Source organism: Somniosus microcephalus, chromosome 5, assembly GCF_052327205.1.
Source record: "Somniosus microcephalus isolate GS21.2 chromosome 5, FLI_Smic_1.0, whole genome shotgun sequence".
In the NCBI taxonomy this organism is placed as follows: domain Eukaryota; kingdom Metazoa; phylum Chordata; class Chondrichthyes; order Squaliformes; family Somniosidae; genus Somniosus; species Somniosus microcephalus.
This window is the reverse complement of record NC_140991.1, coordinates 120016727-120035302: the sequence shown is the minus strand read 5'-3', so window position 1 is coordinate 120035302 and position 18576 is coordinate 120016727. Positions and strand designations below refer to the sequence as shown.

The 18576-nt window shown below is 48.7% G+C and overlaps 1 protein-coding gene across 1 annotated transcript in view; it reads left to right on the top strand.

Annotated features, from left to right (window-relative positions):
- The first annotated feature begins 2674 nt into the window (after window positions 1–2674).
- spmip7 (sperm microtubule inner protein 7) overlaps window positions 2675–18576 on the top strand; it is a 121457-nt gene continuing 105555 nt past the window's right edge. The window contains exon 1 of the mRNA XM_085988133.1: window positions 2675–3291. Within this exon, the coding sequence (XP_085844259.1) occupies window positions 2883–3291 (409 nt within the window). The 5' untranslated portion in view covers window positions 2675–2882. The remainder of the gene's footprint in view (window positions 3292–18576) is intronic.

The following is an 18576-nucleotide window of genomic DNA, read 5'->3' as shown; positions in this document are numbered from 1 at the left end:
GTTGGCACCACCTCACACCAACAACATAAAGCATCCCTACAATGCCCAAGCCATTCCTTTCACACTCATCAGCATTGCAGGGGGTAACCGTTATGTCTCATCATTCACTTCAACTCACTAAGCCACTTCCAAGGGTGCACACAAATCTGTCTAAGAATGCAAGGAGTTGAAAATAAAGATTTCAATGTTTGACAGCACATTAACAGAAATTTCACATGAACATTGGCTAAAACACACAAGTGCCTACTCTTGTGTGTTGTTAGTTGGTATGATTGGACTAGGATGAGGGTGAGTGTGAGGGGTGGCTAATGAGATGGGGATATGATGTAGCTAGAGAGGGCTGGGTGGAGGTGCAAGGTAAGTTGGTGTAAGGATGTGCAGGAGTAGGGTAGGGAAGGCAGAGTGATAGAGATATGATGAGTGGCATAGCAGAATAAGGTTGAGTGTGGCTTTGCAGTCACGTTTCATGATCTACTGAGATCATTGAAAGGTTTGCGCCACTGCAGCCTGGTCCTCCTGACAACATCCCTGCTTGTGCCCTCCTGTGCAATGTGCAACCAGGCTGTGTTGGTCTCCTGGGGAGATCTCTTCTGCCCATTGGAAGGGAACCTCCTGCGTGCTGTGACTCCCTCCATAAGCATATGGAGGGAGTCATGGGAGAGTCTGGGTGCAGCCGTGCACCTCTGTGCAGTCATTGTCAGTGTTTGCAGCACCTCAATGCTGCAGAACACTGACAGCACAAATGTCAAAATAAATTTGGCCATGGTCCCTTTACGGAAACCAGCTGATGACACGTCATCAAATGACATCATCAGACCCGCTTCCTCTAATTGGCCGGGAAACTCGCTGGGTGGGCTTAACAAGCCCAATCAGGGGAAAGTCACATTGGAGGCCGGGGTGGAGACAGGAGTAGGGCTGTGACTTGCCATTGATGTTGCCCGCCATGGACCCGCCGAGGTAGGGAAAATTGTACCATTAATACTGTATTGGGTTTATCTGCAATATATTAAATATCTTTAAGAATTGGTCAAAGTAAAATATAACCAAAATTTAAAAAAAATATTGTGTAAATTAACAATGAAGTTGCAATCCTCGCATGAATTTCAATCTGTTTATGTGGGCTACTACAGTGCACTGAACACATAGCAATCTGGTTTTTTGAAAGTCTGGTGGGCATGAGGGTAAGTTATAGTGCAAGAGGAAGGTTGCTTAAAAGTAGTTGAGAGGCTTAGTCAAGTAAAGAGCAAAGAATAAGAGATTCTCTGGAAGATTTACAGCACTCTTTTCCAAAGATGATATTATGTTGTTGATGGACTCATTTGGAGATTCGAGTGCACACTATTTACCATCTTGAACAATGGATTTTTCAGTGGTATATATTCTCCAAGTGTGCTCTATTATGGCTTTGCATGGCACAAGAGGAGATCTCAAAGGAGCACCTGTCTAAATTGTTGATTTATATCAGTAGTTGGGATTCTGGTCAATGGCAACTTCAACCTGCACACAATGCTTTGGAGGCGCATGGAGATGGTAAAGAACAAAAAATGTCTTTCTCATCTTTCTTCAATAACAGCAAAGTCCCAGTATAAAATTAGCTTCTATCAAATAAAACATGTCCAAAAAGATCTCTGCCATGGTTCAGAACTCCTAGTGATATAACAAAAAGGCTTCCTCCAGCCAACGTGCTAAATCTAAGATCAAACTGCAAGATGGATTTGTGGATAAAGAGAGAAATTGTTGCTGGGTTTGAGGCCTGTCAATGAGTATGTTGGAAGTGGAAATCAGCCTCATGGCAAGCAAGTCTTTTTGCCAAAGGCCCTCACGAGTAGCTGGTTTAAGCAATTGGTGACAATTGGATGATCAGCCATGATCTCATTGAATGGCGGAGCAGGTTCGAGACTGTATTCAGATGTCTGGAACATCAAGTAGGTAATCGCATTGCAAGCTGCCTATGTAAGTTCTTCCACCTACCTAAAGACAGATGGCTGCCATGTAGCCAATGAGAAAATTCTTACACGTGAGACAACAGCTGCTGCAAGGTGTTATCTGCATCCAGGCATAGAAACATGCATTCATATACCCAGACTTCCATGTCTACCATGTTTGAATTGCAGAGAGAGTGGCAAGCAATTACTGCTGAAGCTTCAGATCTCCAACTGGTAGTATGACCATTCAATGGGGTATGGTTGAAATACACCCACATATTTTATGATGAGCTGTACTATGCACCATGCTGCTACCAAGTAGCTGGTAGCTGTCCACCTAGCATGGCTCTGTTGTCTAATGCCAGCTAGTGACTACCATCCTTGAGGCAAGGCGGAAGTAAGCAGCTAGGGTGACTATGGTTAGACAAGACCTGGGAAAGTTCCCAGTGTGGGCATGGATAGACAAGCAGTGGGAAGTTGCCCAGTATTTTGTGGTGGCAAACCCTGTGGTTTTATCTGATTATACACCAGCAGTACCTCTGCACACTTATTCCTGGCCCTTACCAACCTGTGCCTAAGCTCTCCGGATTTAGACAAGTGGTGTGAATCCTTACAATGACAGTGTTGACTCTCTGTTTGTCTTGCAGTAAGCCTCTGGCTCCTGGGGCGCAGCCGGTTGCCCTGGAGACGGTGTCCTCCCTCCTCACCTGCCTGTTACGGAGGTTCCTTTATGATCTCGGTCGCCTAGCAGCGACCCGACGCTCCGCTCCGCTGCCGGAGTCTCACCCTGGCTCCCGGGAAGAGTGCAGAGAGCGGCAGACACTTTCATTCGGCTTCGCGGTGTCTTGCCGACCGAGCCCCAGGAAACGGAAGGGAAAAGAAGCGGCGAAACTTGCCGCCGGCGGTTAGAGCGAGCGGCCGGGAGAAAACCTGAGGCGAATATTGGGGGCAACGGTGATGGCGCCCGCTGTCAGCCTGGCCCGGACAGGCCAGACCGTCGTCCCCTCCGTGAGAGGGCCCGAGGACCGGCACTTCTTCGCCAGCTTCCAGGACCAGGACAACGCCGCCTTCGCCAGGTGGAGTCCGTACGCCGTGGCTCCCGACCAGCTGTACCCGCTGGCGCCGCACCGGCAGGACGTGCCGCTGCTGGAGGTCACCTCCGGCTTCAAGAGCCCGGGCGCCAGCGCCGACACGGGCAGCCAGAGGATCCCCAACCTGGCCTTCTACACGGCGCCCAGCGCCGACGGCAGAGCCCGCACCGCCATCCCCATCGGCATGCGCTCCCTGCTGCAGGACCAGGCGGCCGAACAGAGGCACTGGAACTCGAGATCCGTGTCGGCGGCAACCATCCGAGCGAGGGTGGGAGGTACGGCAGGGGCTGGATGCTGGGGTTAGGGGAGGGGGTGGGATGCTTTTTTTTATTCATTCATGGAATGCGGGCATCACTGGCATGGCCAGCATTTATTGCCCATCCCTAGTTGCCCTTGAAAAGGTTGTGGTGAGCCGCCATCTTGAGCCGCTGCAGTCCGTGTGGTGAAGCTACTCCCACAGTGCTGTTAGGGAGGGAGTTCCAGGATTTTGACCCAGCGAAGATGAAGGATCGGCGATATATTTCCAAGTTAGGGTGGTGTGTGACTTGGAGGTGAACTTGGAGGTGGTGGCATTCCCATGCGCCTGCTGCCTTGTCCTTGTAGGTGGTAGAGGTCGCGGGTTTGGGAGGTGCTGCCGAAGAAGCCTTGGCGAGTTACTACAGTACATCTTGTAGATGGTACACACTGCAGCCAGTGGTGGAGGAAGTGAATGCTTAAGGTGGCGGATGGGGTGCCAATCAAGCGGGCTACTTTGTCTTCTTGAGTGTTGTTGGAGCTGTACTCACCCAGGCAAGTGGAGAGTATTCCATCACACTCCTGACTTGTGCCTTGTAGATGGTGGAAAGGCTTTGGGGAGTCAGGAGGTGAGACACTTGCCGCAGAATACCCAGCCTCTGACCTGCTCTTGTTGCCACAGTATTTATGTTGCTGGTCCAGCTAAGTTTCTGGTCAGTGGTGACCCCCAGGATATTGATGGTGGGTGATTCGGTGATGGTAATGTCATTGAATGTCAAGGGGCAGTGGTTAGAGCTCGCTTGTTGGAGATAATCATTGCCTGGCACTTGTTTGGCGCGAATGTTACTTTCCACTTATCAGCCCAAGCCTGAATGTCGTCCAGGTCTTGCTGTATGCGGGCATGGACTGCTTCATTATCTGAGGAGTTGCGAATGGGACTGAACACTGTGCAGTCATCAGCGAACATCCCCACTTCTGACCTTATGATGGAGGGAAGGTCATTGATGAAGCAGCTGAAAATGATTGGGCCTAGGACACTGCCCTGAGGAACTCGTGCAGCAATGTCCTGGGGCTGTGATGATTGACCTCCAACCACCACAACCATCTTCCTTTGTGCGAGGTATGACTCCAGCCAGTGGAGAGTTTTCCCCCTGATTCCCATTGACTTCAGTTTTACTAGGGCTCCTTGATGCCACACTCAGTCAAATGCTGCCTTGATGTCAAGGGCAGTCACTCTCGCCTCACCTCTGAAATTCAGCTCTTTTTGTCCATGTTTGAACCAAGGCTGTAATGAGGTCTGGAACCTAAACTGGGCATCAGTGAACAGGTTATTGGTGAGTAAGTGCTGCTTGATAGCACTGTCGATGACACCTTCCATCACTTTGCTGATGATTGAGGGTAGACTGATGGGGCCGGATTGGATTTGTCCTGCTTTTTGTGGACAGGACATACCTGGGCAGTTTCCCACATTGTCGGATAGATAAGAACATAAGAACATAAGAAATAGGAGCAGGAGTAGGCCAATCGGCCCCTCGAGCCTGCTCCGCCATTCAATAAGATCATGGCTGATCTAATCCTAACCGCCAATCTACTATCACAGAACCATCTCCTGAATCTAACAGAATTAGACACACGAAATTGGAGCAGGATCAGGCTACACGGCCCCTGGGCCCGCTCCGCTACCCACAGGGCCATGACCGATCCGTACCTAGACTCATGTCCAAATTCCTGCCCGCTCCTCATAACCCTTTATTCCCTTTACTTCTAGGAAACTGTCTATTTCTGTTTTAAATTTATGTAATGATGTAACTTCTACAGCTTTTTGGGATAGCTTGGCTAGAGGCGCGGCTACTTCTGGAGCACAAGTCTTCAGCAGGACAGCCAGGATGTTGTCTGGGCCCAAAGCCTTTGCTGTATCCAGTGCGCTCAGCTGTTTCTTGATATCACGTGGAGTGAATTGAATTGGCTGAAGACTGGTTTCTGTGGTGGTGGGGACCTCGGGAGGAGGCCGATATGGATCATCTACTCTGCACTTCTGGCTGAAGATGGTTGCAAATGCTTCAGCCTTGTCTTTTGCACTCACGTGCTGGGCTCCACCATCATTGAGGATGGGGATATTCACAGAGCCTCCTCTTCCCATTAGTTGTTTAATGGTCCACCACCATTTGCGACTGGATGTGGCAGGACTGCAGAGCTTTGATTAAGGGCGGGGATGGGATGCTGGGGTTAAGGTGGGGACTGGATGCTGAGGTGGGGGCTGGGAGCATTATTCTTGAAGTGGTGGGCGGGGAGCTGTGGGTTGGAAGCAGTATGCGGGGGGCAGAGGCCGTAGGGGGAAGCGCGGTCTGCACAGAGCGACATTAAATGGAGTGGACTTGGACTGAGTGTTTTATTTGGGAATTTGGAAAGAGTGGGAATTTCTGATAAGTATTGGGTAAGTAGAAGCTGTAAGAAGTGAAATTTAGTTTAAAATTTTGATTTTTACCGAGAACTTAAAAAACTGTAGCTAACAGAAGCTGACTGCCAGTGGCAGTTAACTGTCAGTCAGATGTAAGTGTTTGTCTTGAATAGATGCTAATCAGCAGGAGCAGGTGAGCTGAGTCATCACTTGTAAATTGGATGAGGCTCCTAGGCCTAGAAATTCAGTTTGGGGCGGCCAGCTCGCTCGCGCCCAGAAAGTACCGCTGCGCGCGGAGCCACATGCGCCCGCCGGAAATTCAGTTTCAGCGCCCCAACTCGAAGGCGGCCGCTATTCAAGGGTTTCGGCGCCCCCGCTTGGGGCGCTGAAACTGAATATCGGCGCGCTAGGTGCCGCAGCGCCACCCGCTGCGGAGCGGCAGGCTGCGGTACTGCAGGCCTTCCTCCCCCTCAAGGGGGAGGTGCCTGCAACAGCGAGATCGCCGCTCGCTAGTGCCGGCAAATGAGCCCGGCACCACAGAGAAGTGCCAGGCTCCCGGAAAACAGCCGGCAATGCTGCAGGGGGGGGGTGGAGGAGGCCGGGGAAGGAGGTGCGGGCAGGCAGCCGCCGAAAAAGCGGCCAACCGCACCTCCGCCTTAACTCGCCCCACTAACGCTACAGGACGGCCCCGTTTTCTGATCGCTGTTTGCGGCCGCTGCGGAAGAGGCGGCCGCAACTAAATATGGCGGTCAGGCCGGTAGCGGGGCACTGCGCACACCGATGACATCATCGGTGGCGGCGCAGCGCTACTGGCTAACGCCGCCATTACCGCAGCGCTGAATATCAGTGAAAGCTCAGCAAGTGGCGCAAAAGCCCTCTTTGGGCGAAAACTGGGCGTAAAGCCTACTGAATTTCTAGCCCCTAGTGTATAAAAGTAAACATTTTTGCAGAGCAGTTTGGGTGGAGCTAAGAAAACACCAAGGGGCAGAAAACAAGTGATGTGGTTATATCAGAAACTAGGGTTTTAAATCTAAACCAAGCAAACTATGTAGGTATGAGGGGCAAGTTGGTTAAGGTAAATTGGGAAACTACATTAAAAGGTATGACGGTAGACAAGCAATGGCTAGCATTTAAAGAATTAATACATAATTTACAACAAATATACATTCCTTTAAGGCACAAAAACCCCACAGGAAAAGTGGTCCAACCGTGGCTAACAAGAGAAGTTAAAGATAGTATTAGATCAAAGGAAGAAGCTTATAATGTTGCCAAAAAGAGTAGTAAACCTGAGGATTGGGAGGATTTTGGAATTCAGCAAAGGAAGACCAAGAAATTGATAAAGGGAAAAAAGAATATGAGATTAGACTAGTGAGAGACATAAAAACAGACTGTAAAAGCTTCTATAGGTATGTAAAAAGGAAAAGATTAGCAACAGTAAATGTGGGTCCCTTACAGACTGAGACAGGAGAAATTATAATGGGGAATAAGGAAATGGCAAATAAATTAAACAAATACTTTGTGTTTCTCTTCATGGAAGAAGACGCAAAAAACTTACTGGAAATAGTGGAGCACCAAGGCCTAAGCGAGAATGAGGAACTGAAAGGAATTAGTATTAGTTTTAAAAAAAAATAGTACTGGAGAAATTAATGGGACTGAGAACCAATAAATTCCCTGGATCTGATGGCCTACATCCTAGGGTTTTAAGAGGTGGCTATAGAGATAGTGGATGCATTCATGTCATTTTCCAAAATTCTATAGATTCTAGAACGGTTCCTGCGGATTGGAAGGTAGCAAATGTAACCCCACTATTTAAGAAAGGAGGGAGAGAGAAAACTGGTAACTACAGACCAGTTAGCCTGACATCAGTAGTAGGGAAAATGCTAGAATCTATTATTAAGGACGTGGTAACATCCCACTGATTATATTAACTATAAATAAGTTTTTAAAAATGTTTTAAACAATCAATTTTTTGAAAAAAATAAATTTTTTAAAAATAGGGTCTAAAACTAAACTTACCTTACTGTAAATTCTTTAACAATAATAAACCTGTGGAAAAAAAAATGTCTACATTGTACTAAAAGCCCACTTACCTGTAAAACTAAGTACTTATGTCTGGTTTTTCCACGTGTAAAAACCGGAGGCCTTTACACTCGGGCAACACTAGGGGGAAAAAAAAAAAGGAATTTCACTGCGCACGCGCTGCCTGTGCAGTCGCGCGCGTTCTGCCTCTTAACCACTTGGGTCAGAGGACAGGAAATGCCGGTTTTCAGCGCATGCGCTGTGCATGCTGAAAACCGGCAACTCCTCCGGGCACACACGTGAGTACCCCGTCCTTACTCACGCGTTGTGCCTGGAATTACTGGGCCAATATATCCAAGTTTGCTGATGGTATAAAGCTGGGTGGGAATGTAAGTTGTGAGGAGGATACAAGGAGGCTTCAGGGGGATATAGACAGGCTGAGTGGGCAAGAACATGGTAAATTGAATATAATGTGGAGAAATGTGCAGAAAAAATAGAAAGCAGAGAATTTTTTAAATGGTGAGAGATTGGGAAGTGTTGGTGTTCAGAGGGACCTGGGTGTTCATGTATACGAATAACTGAAAGTTAACATGCAGGTACAGCAAGCAATTAGGAAAGTAAATGGTATGTTGGCCTTTATTACAAGAGGATTTGAGTATGAGTAAAGACGTCTTACTGCAATTATATAGGGCCCTGGTGAGAGCACACCTGGAGTATTGTGTATAGTTTTGGTCTCCTTAACTAAGAAAGGATATACTTGCCATAGAGGGAGTGCAACAAAGGTTCACCAGACTGCTTCCTGGGATGGGGGGATTGGCCTATGAGGCGAGATTGAGTAGACTAGGCCTATATTCTCTGGAGTTTAGAAGAATGAGAGGTGATCTCATTGAAACATACAAAATTCTTACAGGGTAGATGCAGGGAGGATGTTTTCCCTGGCTGGGGTGTCTAGAGCCAGGGGTCACAGTCTCAGAAGAAGGGTCGGCCATTTAGGACTGAGATGAGGAGAAATTTCTTCACTCGGAGGGTGGTGAATTTTTGGAATTCTCTACCCCAGAAAGTTGTGGAAGCTCAGTCGGTGAGTAGATTCAAGACAGAGATCGATAGATTTTTGAATATTAAGGGATATGGTGATAGGGCAGGAAAGTGAAGTTGAGGTAGAAGATCAGCCATGATCTTATTGAATGCAGGCTTGAAGGGCCAAATGACCTACTCCTTCTCCTATTTCTTATGCTCTTGTGTTATGTTCTTAGAGATAGTGGATGCATTGGTTTTGATCTTCCAAAATTCGCTAGATTCTAGAACGGTCCTAGCGGATAGGAGGGTAGCAAATGTAACGCCGCTATTCCAGAAAGGAGAGAGAAAACCGGGAAATACAGTCCAGTTAGCCTGACATCAGTCTTCGGGAAAATGCTGGAATCCATTGTTAAGGAAGTGGTATCAGGGCACTTAGAAAATCAAAACATGATTAGTCAGAGTCAACATGAATTTATGAAAGGAAAATCGTGTTTGACAAATTTATTAGAGCTATTTGTGGATGTAACTAACAGGGTCGTCGTCGTCGTACGTGTCTTCACACTGTTCCCTTTGGGGAACTGTATGAAGTGGTGGAAGGATTTCTGGCCGCGTTAAAGCTCCTTCCGTGACCGTAACCATCTACATACCAGCCATTAGGGTGGTTAGTCCTATGGCGGGAGGGTTTTACGGGTTCCCACAACCCATACGACGGGGGGGGGCCACCCACACCCACGGACGCAAGTATCCCGCTGGATGTCAACCCAGAATTTAGAGCCGGAGCTCCGACTCCACTTGCCAGGACTGTCTGGAGCGGGGTTCGAAACCCTACACCTTCTGGCCCAGCGGCGGGGATGATACCGCTACACCAAAGGCCCACTCTGACTAGCAGGGTAGATAAAGGGGAAACCAGTGGATGTACTATACTTGGATTTCCAAAAGGCATTCGATAAGGTGCCACATAAGGTAAGGGTTCATGGGGTTGAGGGTAGTATAGTAGCCTGGATAGAAACATAGAAGATAGGAGTAGGCCATTCGGCCCCTCGAGCCTTCTCTGCCATTCAATGAGACCATGGCTGATCATCCAAACTCAGTACCCTGACCCTGCCTTCTCCCCATATCCCTTGATCCCTTTAGCCTTAAGAAATATATCTAACTCCTTCTTGAATATATTTAATATGTTGGCCTCAACTGCCTTCTGTGGTAGAGAATTCCACAGGTTCACCACTCTCTGGGTGAAGAAATTCCTCCTCATCTCTGTCCTAAACCCCTTATCCTCAGACTGTGACCCCTGGTTCTGGACTCCCCCGCCATCGGGAACATCCTTCCTGCATCTAGTCTGTCTCGTCCTGTTAGAATTTTATAAGTTTCAATGAGATCCCCTCTCATTCTTCTAAACTCTAGCGAATATAAGCCTAATCGACTCAATCTCTCTTCATACGCCATTCCTGCCATTCCAGGTATCAGTCTGGTGAATCTTCGCTGCACTCCTTCCATGGCAAGACCATCCTTCATCAGATAAGGTGACCAAAACTGCACACAATACTCAAGATGTGGTCTCACCAAGGCCCTGTACAACTGCAGCAAGACATCCTTGTTCCTGTACTCGAATCCTCTCGCAATGAAGGCCAACATGCCATTTGCCTTCTTAACTGCCTGCTGTACTTGCATGCTTACCTTTAGCGACTGCAGCCCAAGGACACCCAGGTCTCATTGCACTTCCCCTTTTCCCAATCTATTGCTGTTCAGATAATAATCTGTCTTCCTGTTTTTGCCACCAAAGTGGATAACCTCGCATTTATCCACATTATACTGCATCTGCCATGCATCTGCCCAATCACCCAACTTGTCCAAATCATACTGGAGTTTCTCTGCATCCTCCTCACAGCACACACGCCCACCCAGCTTTGTGTCATCTGCAAACTTGGAGATAGAAACATAGAGATAGGAACAGGAGTAGGCCATTCGGCCCTTCGAGCCTGCTCCGCCATTCAATGAGATCATGGCTGATCTTCGTCTGAGATCATAGCTGATCTTACCAGTTCAGTACCCCGTCCCCGCCTTTTCTCCGTAACCCTTAATCCCCTTAGCCTTCAGAAATATATCCAATTCTCTCTTGAAAATATTTATTGAATTAGCCTTCACAGCCCTCTGTGGCAGGGAATTCCACAGGCTCACCACTCTTTGAAGAAATTCTTCCTCATCTCTGTTTTAAATGATTTGCCCGCTATTTTTAGACTGTGGCCCCTGGTTCTGTGCTCCCCTGCCATTGGAAACATTCTCTCTGAATTCAGCCTGTCCAGGCCTGCCATAATTTTATATGTTTCGATGAGATCCCCTCTCAATCTTCTAAACTCCAGTGAGTACAAGCCCAAACTATTCAATCTCTCCTCGTAGGTCATTCCCGCCATTCCAGGTATCAGCCTGGTGAATCGCCGCTGCACTCTTTCCATGGCAAGAACATCCTTCCGCAGATGGGGCGACCAAAACTGTACACAATACTCCAGATGCGGTCTCACCAGCACCTTGTACAGCTGTAGTAAGGTATCCCTATTCCTATACTCGAACCCCCTTGATATGAAGGCCAACATACCATTTGCCTTCTTAATCGCCTGTTGCACCTGCATGCTCTCCTTCAGTGACTGGTGCACAAGAACACCCAGGTCCCTCTGCACTTCCCCATCTCCCAATCTATTGCCATTTAGATAATAATCTACCCTCCTGTTTTTACCCCCAAAGTGGATAACCTCGCATTTATCCACATTATAGTGCATCTGCCACGTATCCGCCCATTCCCCCAACCTGTCCAAATCGCACTGTAGCCTCCTGACATCCTCATCAGAGCCCACCCCTCCTCCTAGTTTAGTGTCGTCAGCGAATTTGGAAATATTGCATCCAATTCCCTGATCCAGATCATTTATATATATTGTGAACAGCTGGGGTCCCAGGACAGATCTTTGCGGCACCCCGCTGGTCACTGCCTGCCACTCCGAAAACGAGCCGTTTATTCCAACTCTCTGTTTTCTATCCGCCAGCCAGTTCTCTATCCACGTTAATACTTTGCCCCCAATCCCATGAGCCTTAATTTTGCATGATAATCTTTTGTGTGGAACCTTATCGAAGGCTTTCTGGAAGTCAAGGTACACCACATCCACTGGCTCTCCCCCATCTATTTTACCAGTTACTTCCTCAAAAAATTCCAGCAGATTAGTCAAACACGATTTACCCTTTGTAAATCCATGTTGACTCTGTCCGATCCTTTCCCCATTTGTCAAGTGCTCCGCTATTTTATCCTTAATAATGGACTCTAGCATTTTGCCCACAACCGATGTAAGGCTTACTGGTCTATAATTCCCTGCTTTCTCTCTACCCCCCTTTTTAAATATTGGGGTAACATTAGCTACCCTCCAATCCACGGGTACTGTTCCCGAGTCAATGGAGTTCCGGAAGATGATCCTTAGAGCATCTGCTATCTCCAGGGCCACCTCCTTAAGTACCCTAGGATGTAGTTTATCAGGCCCCGGGGATTTGTCGGCCTTCAGTCCCCTCAACTTACCCAACACCATATCCCTAGAGATACTAATTTCTGTCAGCTCCTCCCTCTCATTAGTCCCTATGTTTGCCGATATTCCTGGGAGGTTATTTGTGTCCTCCTTTGTGAATACAGAACCAAAGTATGAGTTTAATTGGTCTGCCATTTCCTTATTCTCCATTATATATTCTCCCGAATCGGACTGCAAGGGACCGACTTGGGATTTTACCAGTCTTTTCCTCCTGATATACCGATAAAAGCTTTTGCAGTCTGTCTTTATGTTTGCTGCAAGTTTACTTTCGTATTCTATTTTCCCCTTCCTGATTAATCCCTTTGTCCTCTTTTGCTGTATCCTGTACTGCCCCCAATCTTCCAGTCTGGTGCTTTTTTTTGCCAGTTGATATGCCCTTTTTTTTGATTTTATGCTGTCCCTAATTTCCCTCGTTATCCACGGTTGAGTCACCATTTTAGGTTTATTTTTATGCCAAACCGGTATAAACATGTTCTGGAATTCTTCCATTCTATCTTTGAATGCTTGCCATTGTCTATCCACTGTCAATCCCCCCAGAAACACCACCCAATCAATCTTACCCAATTCCCGTCTCATACCCTCGTAATTCCCTTTATTTAAGTTCTGGACCTTAGTCTCTGATTCAATTTCCTCACTCTCCATCTCGACTGAGAGCTCGATCATATTATGATCGCTCTGACCCAAGGGGCCTCGTACAAGAAGATTGCTGATAAGTCCCTTCTCATTGCACAATACCCAGTCTAAAATGGCCTGATCTCGAGTCGGCTCCTCGACATATTGGTCCAGATAACCGTCCCGAAAACATTCCAGGAATTCCTCCTCCTCAGAATTTTTACTAATTTGGGTAGTCCAATCAATATGTAAATTAAAGTCACCCATGATGACAGCTGTGCTCTTATCGCACGCTTCTCTAATTTCCCTTTTTATGCCTTCCCTCACCTCCATATTACTATTTGGAGGCCTATATATCACACCCACTAACGTTTTCCTCCCCTTGCTATTTCTCATTTCTACCCATACAGATTCCATTTCATCCGAGTTAATATCCTTCCTTTCCATTGCATTAATCCCCTCCTTTACCAGCAATGCTACCCCACCTCCCCTACCTTTTTGCCGATCCTTCCTAAATATTGTATATCCCTGGATGTTAAGTTCCCAGCCTTGCCCACCCTGCAGCCACGTTTCTGTAATCCCAATCAAATCATACTTGTTTACCTCTATTTCCACAACTAATTCATCCACCTTGTTCCTAGCATTAAGATACAAAGCCTTCAGGCTTGCTTTTTTCACACTCTCATTATGAATTAGTTTGGCCCTTTGTGTTTCTCTCCTTTGCTTATTGCTTCTCACCTTTCTACCATCTATTTCTGACTTCATATGACTTCCCTCTTTTCCACTACCTAGGTTCCCATCCCCCTGCCAAATTAGTTTAAATCCTCCCGAACCGCCCTAGAAAATATTACCCCGAGGACATCGGCTCCCTCACAGTTCAGGTGTAGACCGTCCCCTTGGTACAGGTCACTCCTCCCCAAGAACTGGTTCCAATGCCTCAAGAATTTAAATCCCTCTCCCTTGCACCACTGCTCAAGCCACGTATTTAGCTTATCTATCTTACTCTCTCTGAACTTATTAGCTCGTGGCACTGGTAGCAATCCAGAGATTACTACCTTTGAGGTCCTACTTTTCAATTTAGCTCCTAACTCCCTAAATTCAGCTTGTAGGACCTCCTCCCTCTTTTTACCTACATCGTTGGTACCTACATGTACCACGACAACTGGCTGATCCCCCTCCCCCTTCAGAATGCTCTGCACCCGCTCCGAGACATCCTTGACCCTTGCACCAGGGAGGCAACATACCATCTTGGAGTCTCGGTCTCGGCCACAGAAACTCCTATCTATCCCCCTTACAATTGAATCCCCTATCACTATAGCCCTATCCCTCTTTTTCCCGCCCTTCTGTGCAGCAGAGCCAGTCATGGTGCCCTGAACCTGGCTGCTGGTGCCTTCCCCTGATAAGTCATCTCCCCCAACAGTACCCAAAACGGTAAACCTGTTTTGGAGGGAGATGACCGCAGGTGACTCCTGCACTACCTTCCTGCCTTTACCCTGCCTTTTGGGTCTAGTTCCCTCGTCTAGATCATTAATGGCCCAGAACTTGGTGTCGGGGGCTTGCCGCGCGTGCAAGCCCCCGATGTGCATTTACCCGGCGCGCTGACATCTGAAACCTGGGCCGCAGTGGATTTCCTGTCAGTGGCCCGGTTCTGATCTCGGCGTGCAGTGCTAACCTGACCCAGTGGCGTCGTTAGTGCAATGTGCCGGCTGGGATCAGGTGAGCACTGTTCAGCCAATCAGGGGAGGGGAAACTTCATTCATAACTTTGATAGTAAAGACTGTCAAAGTCATGAAAAGTACGGCACCCCAAAACACTACTTAAACTTTAAATAAAATTTTAAAAAACATCCCAATAATTAAATTAACTATGAATAACTGTTTTAAAAAAAAACTATTTTAAACAATTAATCAAATTTTTGAAAAAAATAAATTTTTACAAAATTGGGTCTAAAACTAAACTTTCCTTACTGTAGATTCTTTAAAAATAATAAACCTGTGGAAAAAAAATTCTAAATTGTAATAAAAGACCACTTACCTGTAAAACTAATGACTTACATCTGTTTTTTCCATGCATAAAAACCGGAGGCCTTTACACTCGGGCAACTCTGGGGGGAAAAAAAAAAGGAATTTCACTGCGCACTCGCTGCCTGTGCAGTCGCACGCGTTCTGCCTCTTAACCCCTTGGGTCAGAGGACAGGAAATGCCGGTTTTCAGCGCATGCGCTGTGCATGCTGAAAACCGGCAATTCCTCCGGCCCCACGCGTGAGTACCCCCGTCCGTACTCACGCGTTGTGACCGGAATTACTGGGCCATTATATATCGTGAATAACTGGGGTCCTAGCATTGATCCCTGCGGCACCCCACTAGTCACTGCCTGCAACTCGGAAAAAGACCCGTTTATTCTAACTCTTTGCTTCCTGTCTGTCAACCAGTTCTCTATCCAAGTCAGTACCTTACCCCCAATCCCATGTGCTTTAACTTTGCACGCCAATCACTTATGCGGGACCTTATCACAAGCCTTCTGAAAGTCCAAATACACCACATCTACTGGTTCTCTCTTATCTATTCTACCAGTTACATCCTCAAAAAATTCCAGTAGATTAGTCAAGCATGATTTACCTTTTGTAAATCCATGTTGACTTTGTCTGATCCTGTCACTGTTTTCCAAGTGCTCTGCTATTACATCTTTTATAATGGACTCTAGCATTTTCCCCACAACCGATGTCAGGCTTACTGGTCTATACATCCCCGCTTTCTCTCTACCACCTTTTTTAAATAGTGGGGTTACATTAGCTACCCTCCAATCCATGGGAACGAATCCAGAGTCTATAGAATTTTGGAAGATGACTAGCAATGCATCTACTATTTCTAGGGCCACTTCCTTAAGTACCCTAGGATGTAGCTTATCAGGCCCTGGGGATTTCTCAGCCTTCAATCCTGTCCATTTCCCTACAAATACTGATTTCATTCAATTCCTCCCTCTCATTAGACCCTATGTTCCCCGAAATCTCTGGGAGGTTATTTGTGTCCTCCTTTGTGAAGACAGAACCAAAGTATGTATTTAATTGGTCAGCCATTTCTTTGTTCCCCATTATAAATTCCCATGATTCTGACTGCAAGGGACCTACGCTTGACTTTACCAATCTTTTTCTCTTCATATATCTATATAGAAGCTTTTACAGTCAGTTTTTATGTTCCCTGCAAGCTTACTCTCGTATTCTATTTTCCCCCTCTTAATTAATTCCTTTGCTGACTCCTAAACTACTCCCAATCCTCAGTTTTACTGCTTTTTCTGGCCAATTTATATGTCCTCTCCTTGGATCTTATGCTATCCCTAATTTCCCTTGTTAGCCACGGTTGAGTCACCTTTTTTGTTTTACTTTTATGCCAAACAGGGATGAACAAATTCTGTCGTTCATCCATGCAATCTTTAAATGTTTGCCATTGCCTATCCACCGTCAACCCTTTAAATAACGTTCCCCAATCCATCCTAGCCGACTCACGCCTCATACCATCGTAGTTTCCTTTATTTAAATTCGGGACCCTAGTCTCTGAGTCAACTACTTCACTCTCTATCTTAATGAAGAATTCAATCATATTATGATCACTCCTCCCCAAGGGGCCTCGCACAAGATTGCTAATTAATCCTTTCTCATTACATAATACCCAGTCTAAGATGGCCTGATCTCTAGTTGGTTCCTTGACATATTGGTCCAGGAAACCATCCCGTATACACTCTAGGAATTCCTCCTTCACAGTATATCTATATATATAAAACGGTATTTCTGTCTTTCTGTCTGTTTGTCTGTCTGTCTGTCCGGCTATACAATCAAAAGTTATAGAGTGAACCGACACACGTTATATCAAAAGAAAGCTTATCATTAGGGGACTCTAATAGGCGTATTTACTTTTTGGTCAGACAAAAATTGTTCCGACAGTATACAAAAAGGTTCAAAAAACAGCAACATTCCGCTTATTAGCGTTGAGTGACGTGATGGTTGACCAATCGTACAGGGGATTAACCTGATGGTTGACCAATCGGTGTGTCACGGGGGGTGTTTCATTGCATGTGTGGGCGGGCCTAATCCTTCTGAGCTGAGGTGAGTGGCCGCCATCTTGATTCCTAACGATTCATTTATTTTTCCCACTTTCTGCGTGTTTATTTTCAAATCTAGATTTCCAGCAAAAAAAAAAGTTGCTTTTAAAACACAATTAAATTGTTTTTAAAAAAAGTTTATTAATTTGTAAATATTTTCTCTAACCTCATTAATTTTCCTACCTTTCACCCTTTTTTTTCCCTCTTCACTCGCTACCCTTCCGCCGGGCGCCGCAACCTTCCAGGGTTACCCCGCCTGCAGGCCTCGAAGTCTCGGCCTCTCCTCCCCAGCCACGCCCGAGCTAGGCACCTCCCGTCCCACTCAACAAGCGGCCCACGATCGCCGCCATCTTTGTAAAGGCTGGCGGGGCGGGCCTGAGCCGAGCGTAGCCGCCGCCACCATCTTTGTAAAGGCTGGCGGGCGGTACGGAGCTCCGCGGAGCCATCGCCGGCGCTGGGCTCGGGTGCTTTGTGGCCTGCGGTCCGAACAGCGGCTGCGGAACTCGGGCTGCCCGGGGCGCTGGGCTTGGCTAGGCCATGTCAGTGCGGGTGCCCGAGGCCCCTGGGCCTAGCCTTCTCCAACCGCCGCCGGCAGCGCAACTCTCAACACTGGCAGAGGGGAGAGGGTCTGCTGGCTCCCCCCTCCCTTTCCCCCCTCCTTCCCCCCCCCCCCCCACACCCCCTTCCCCCCCCCACACCCCCTTCCCCCCCCACAACCCCTTCCCCCCCCCCCACACCCCCTTCCCTTCCCCCCCACACCCCCTTCCCTTCCCCCCCACACCACCTTCCCCCCCCTCACCCCCTTCCCCCCCCCACACCCCCTTCCCCCCCACACCCCCTTCCCCCCCACACACCCCCTTCCCCCCCACACCCCCTTCCCCCCCCTCCCCCCCAACACCCCCTTCCCCCCCCACACCCCTTCCCCCCCCACAACCCCTTCCCCCCCCACACCCCCTTCCCCCCCCACACCCCCTTCCCCCCCACACCCCCTTCCCCCCCACACCCCCTTCCCCCCCCACACCCCCTTCCCCCCCCACACCCCCTTCCCCCCCCCCCACACCCCCTTCCCCCCCCACACCCCCTTCCCCCCCCACACCCCCTTCCCCCCCCCCACACCCCCTTCCCCCCCCACACCCCCTTCCCCCCCCACACCCCCGCACCCCCTTCCCCCCCGCACCCCCTTCCCACCCCGCAACCCCTTCACACCCCCATCCCCCCCACACCCCCTTCCCCCCCACACCCCCTTCCCCCCCACACCCCCTTCCCCCCCACACCCCCTTCCCCCCCCACACCCCCTTCCCCCCCCCACACCCCCTTTCCCCCCTCCCACACACCTCCTTTCACCCCCCCCGCACCCCCTTCCCCCCCGCACCCCCTTCCCCCCCCCGCACCCCCTTCCCCCCGCTTCCCCCCCCGCACCCCCTTCCCCCCCGCACCCCCTTCCCCCCCCGCACCCCCCTTCCCCCCCGCACCCCCTTCCCCCCCCACACCCCCGCACCACCTTCCCCCCCCACACCCCCTTCCACACCCCCTTCCCCCCACACCCCCCTTCCCCCCCCACACCCCCTTCCCCCCCACACCCCCTTTCCCCCCCTCCCACACACCTCCTTTCACCCCCCCCCGCA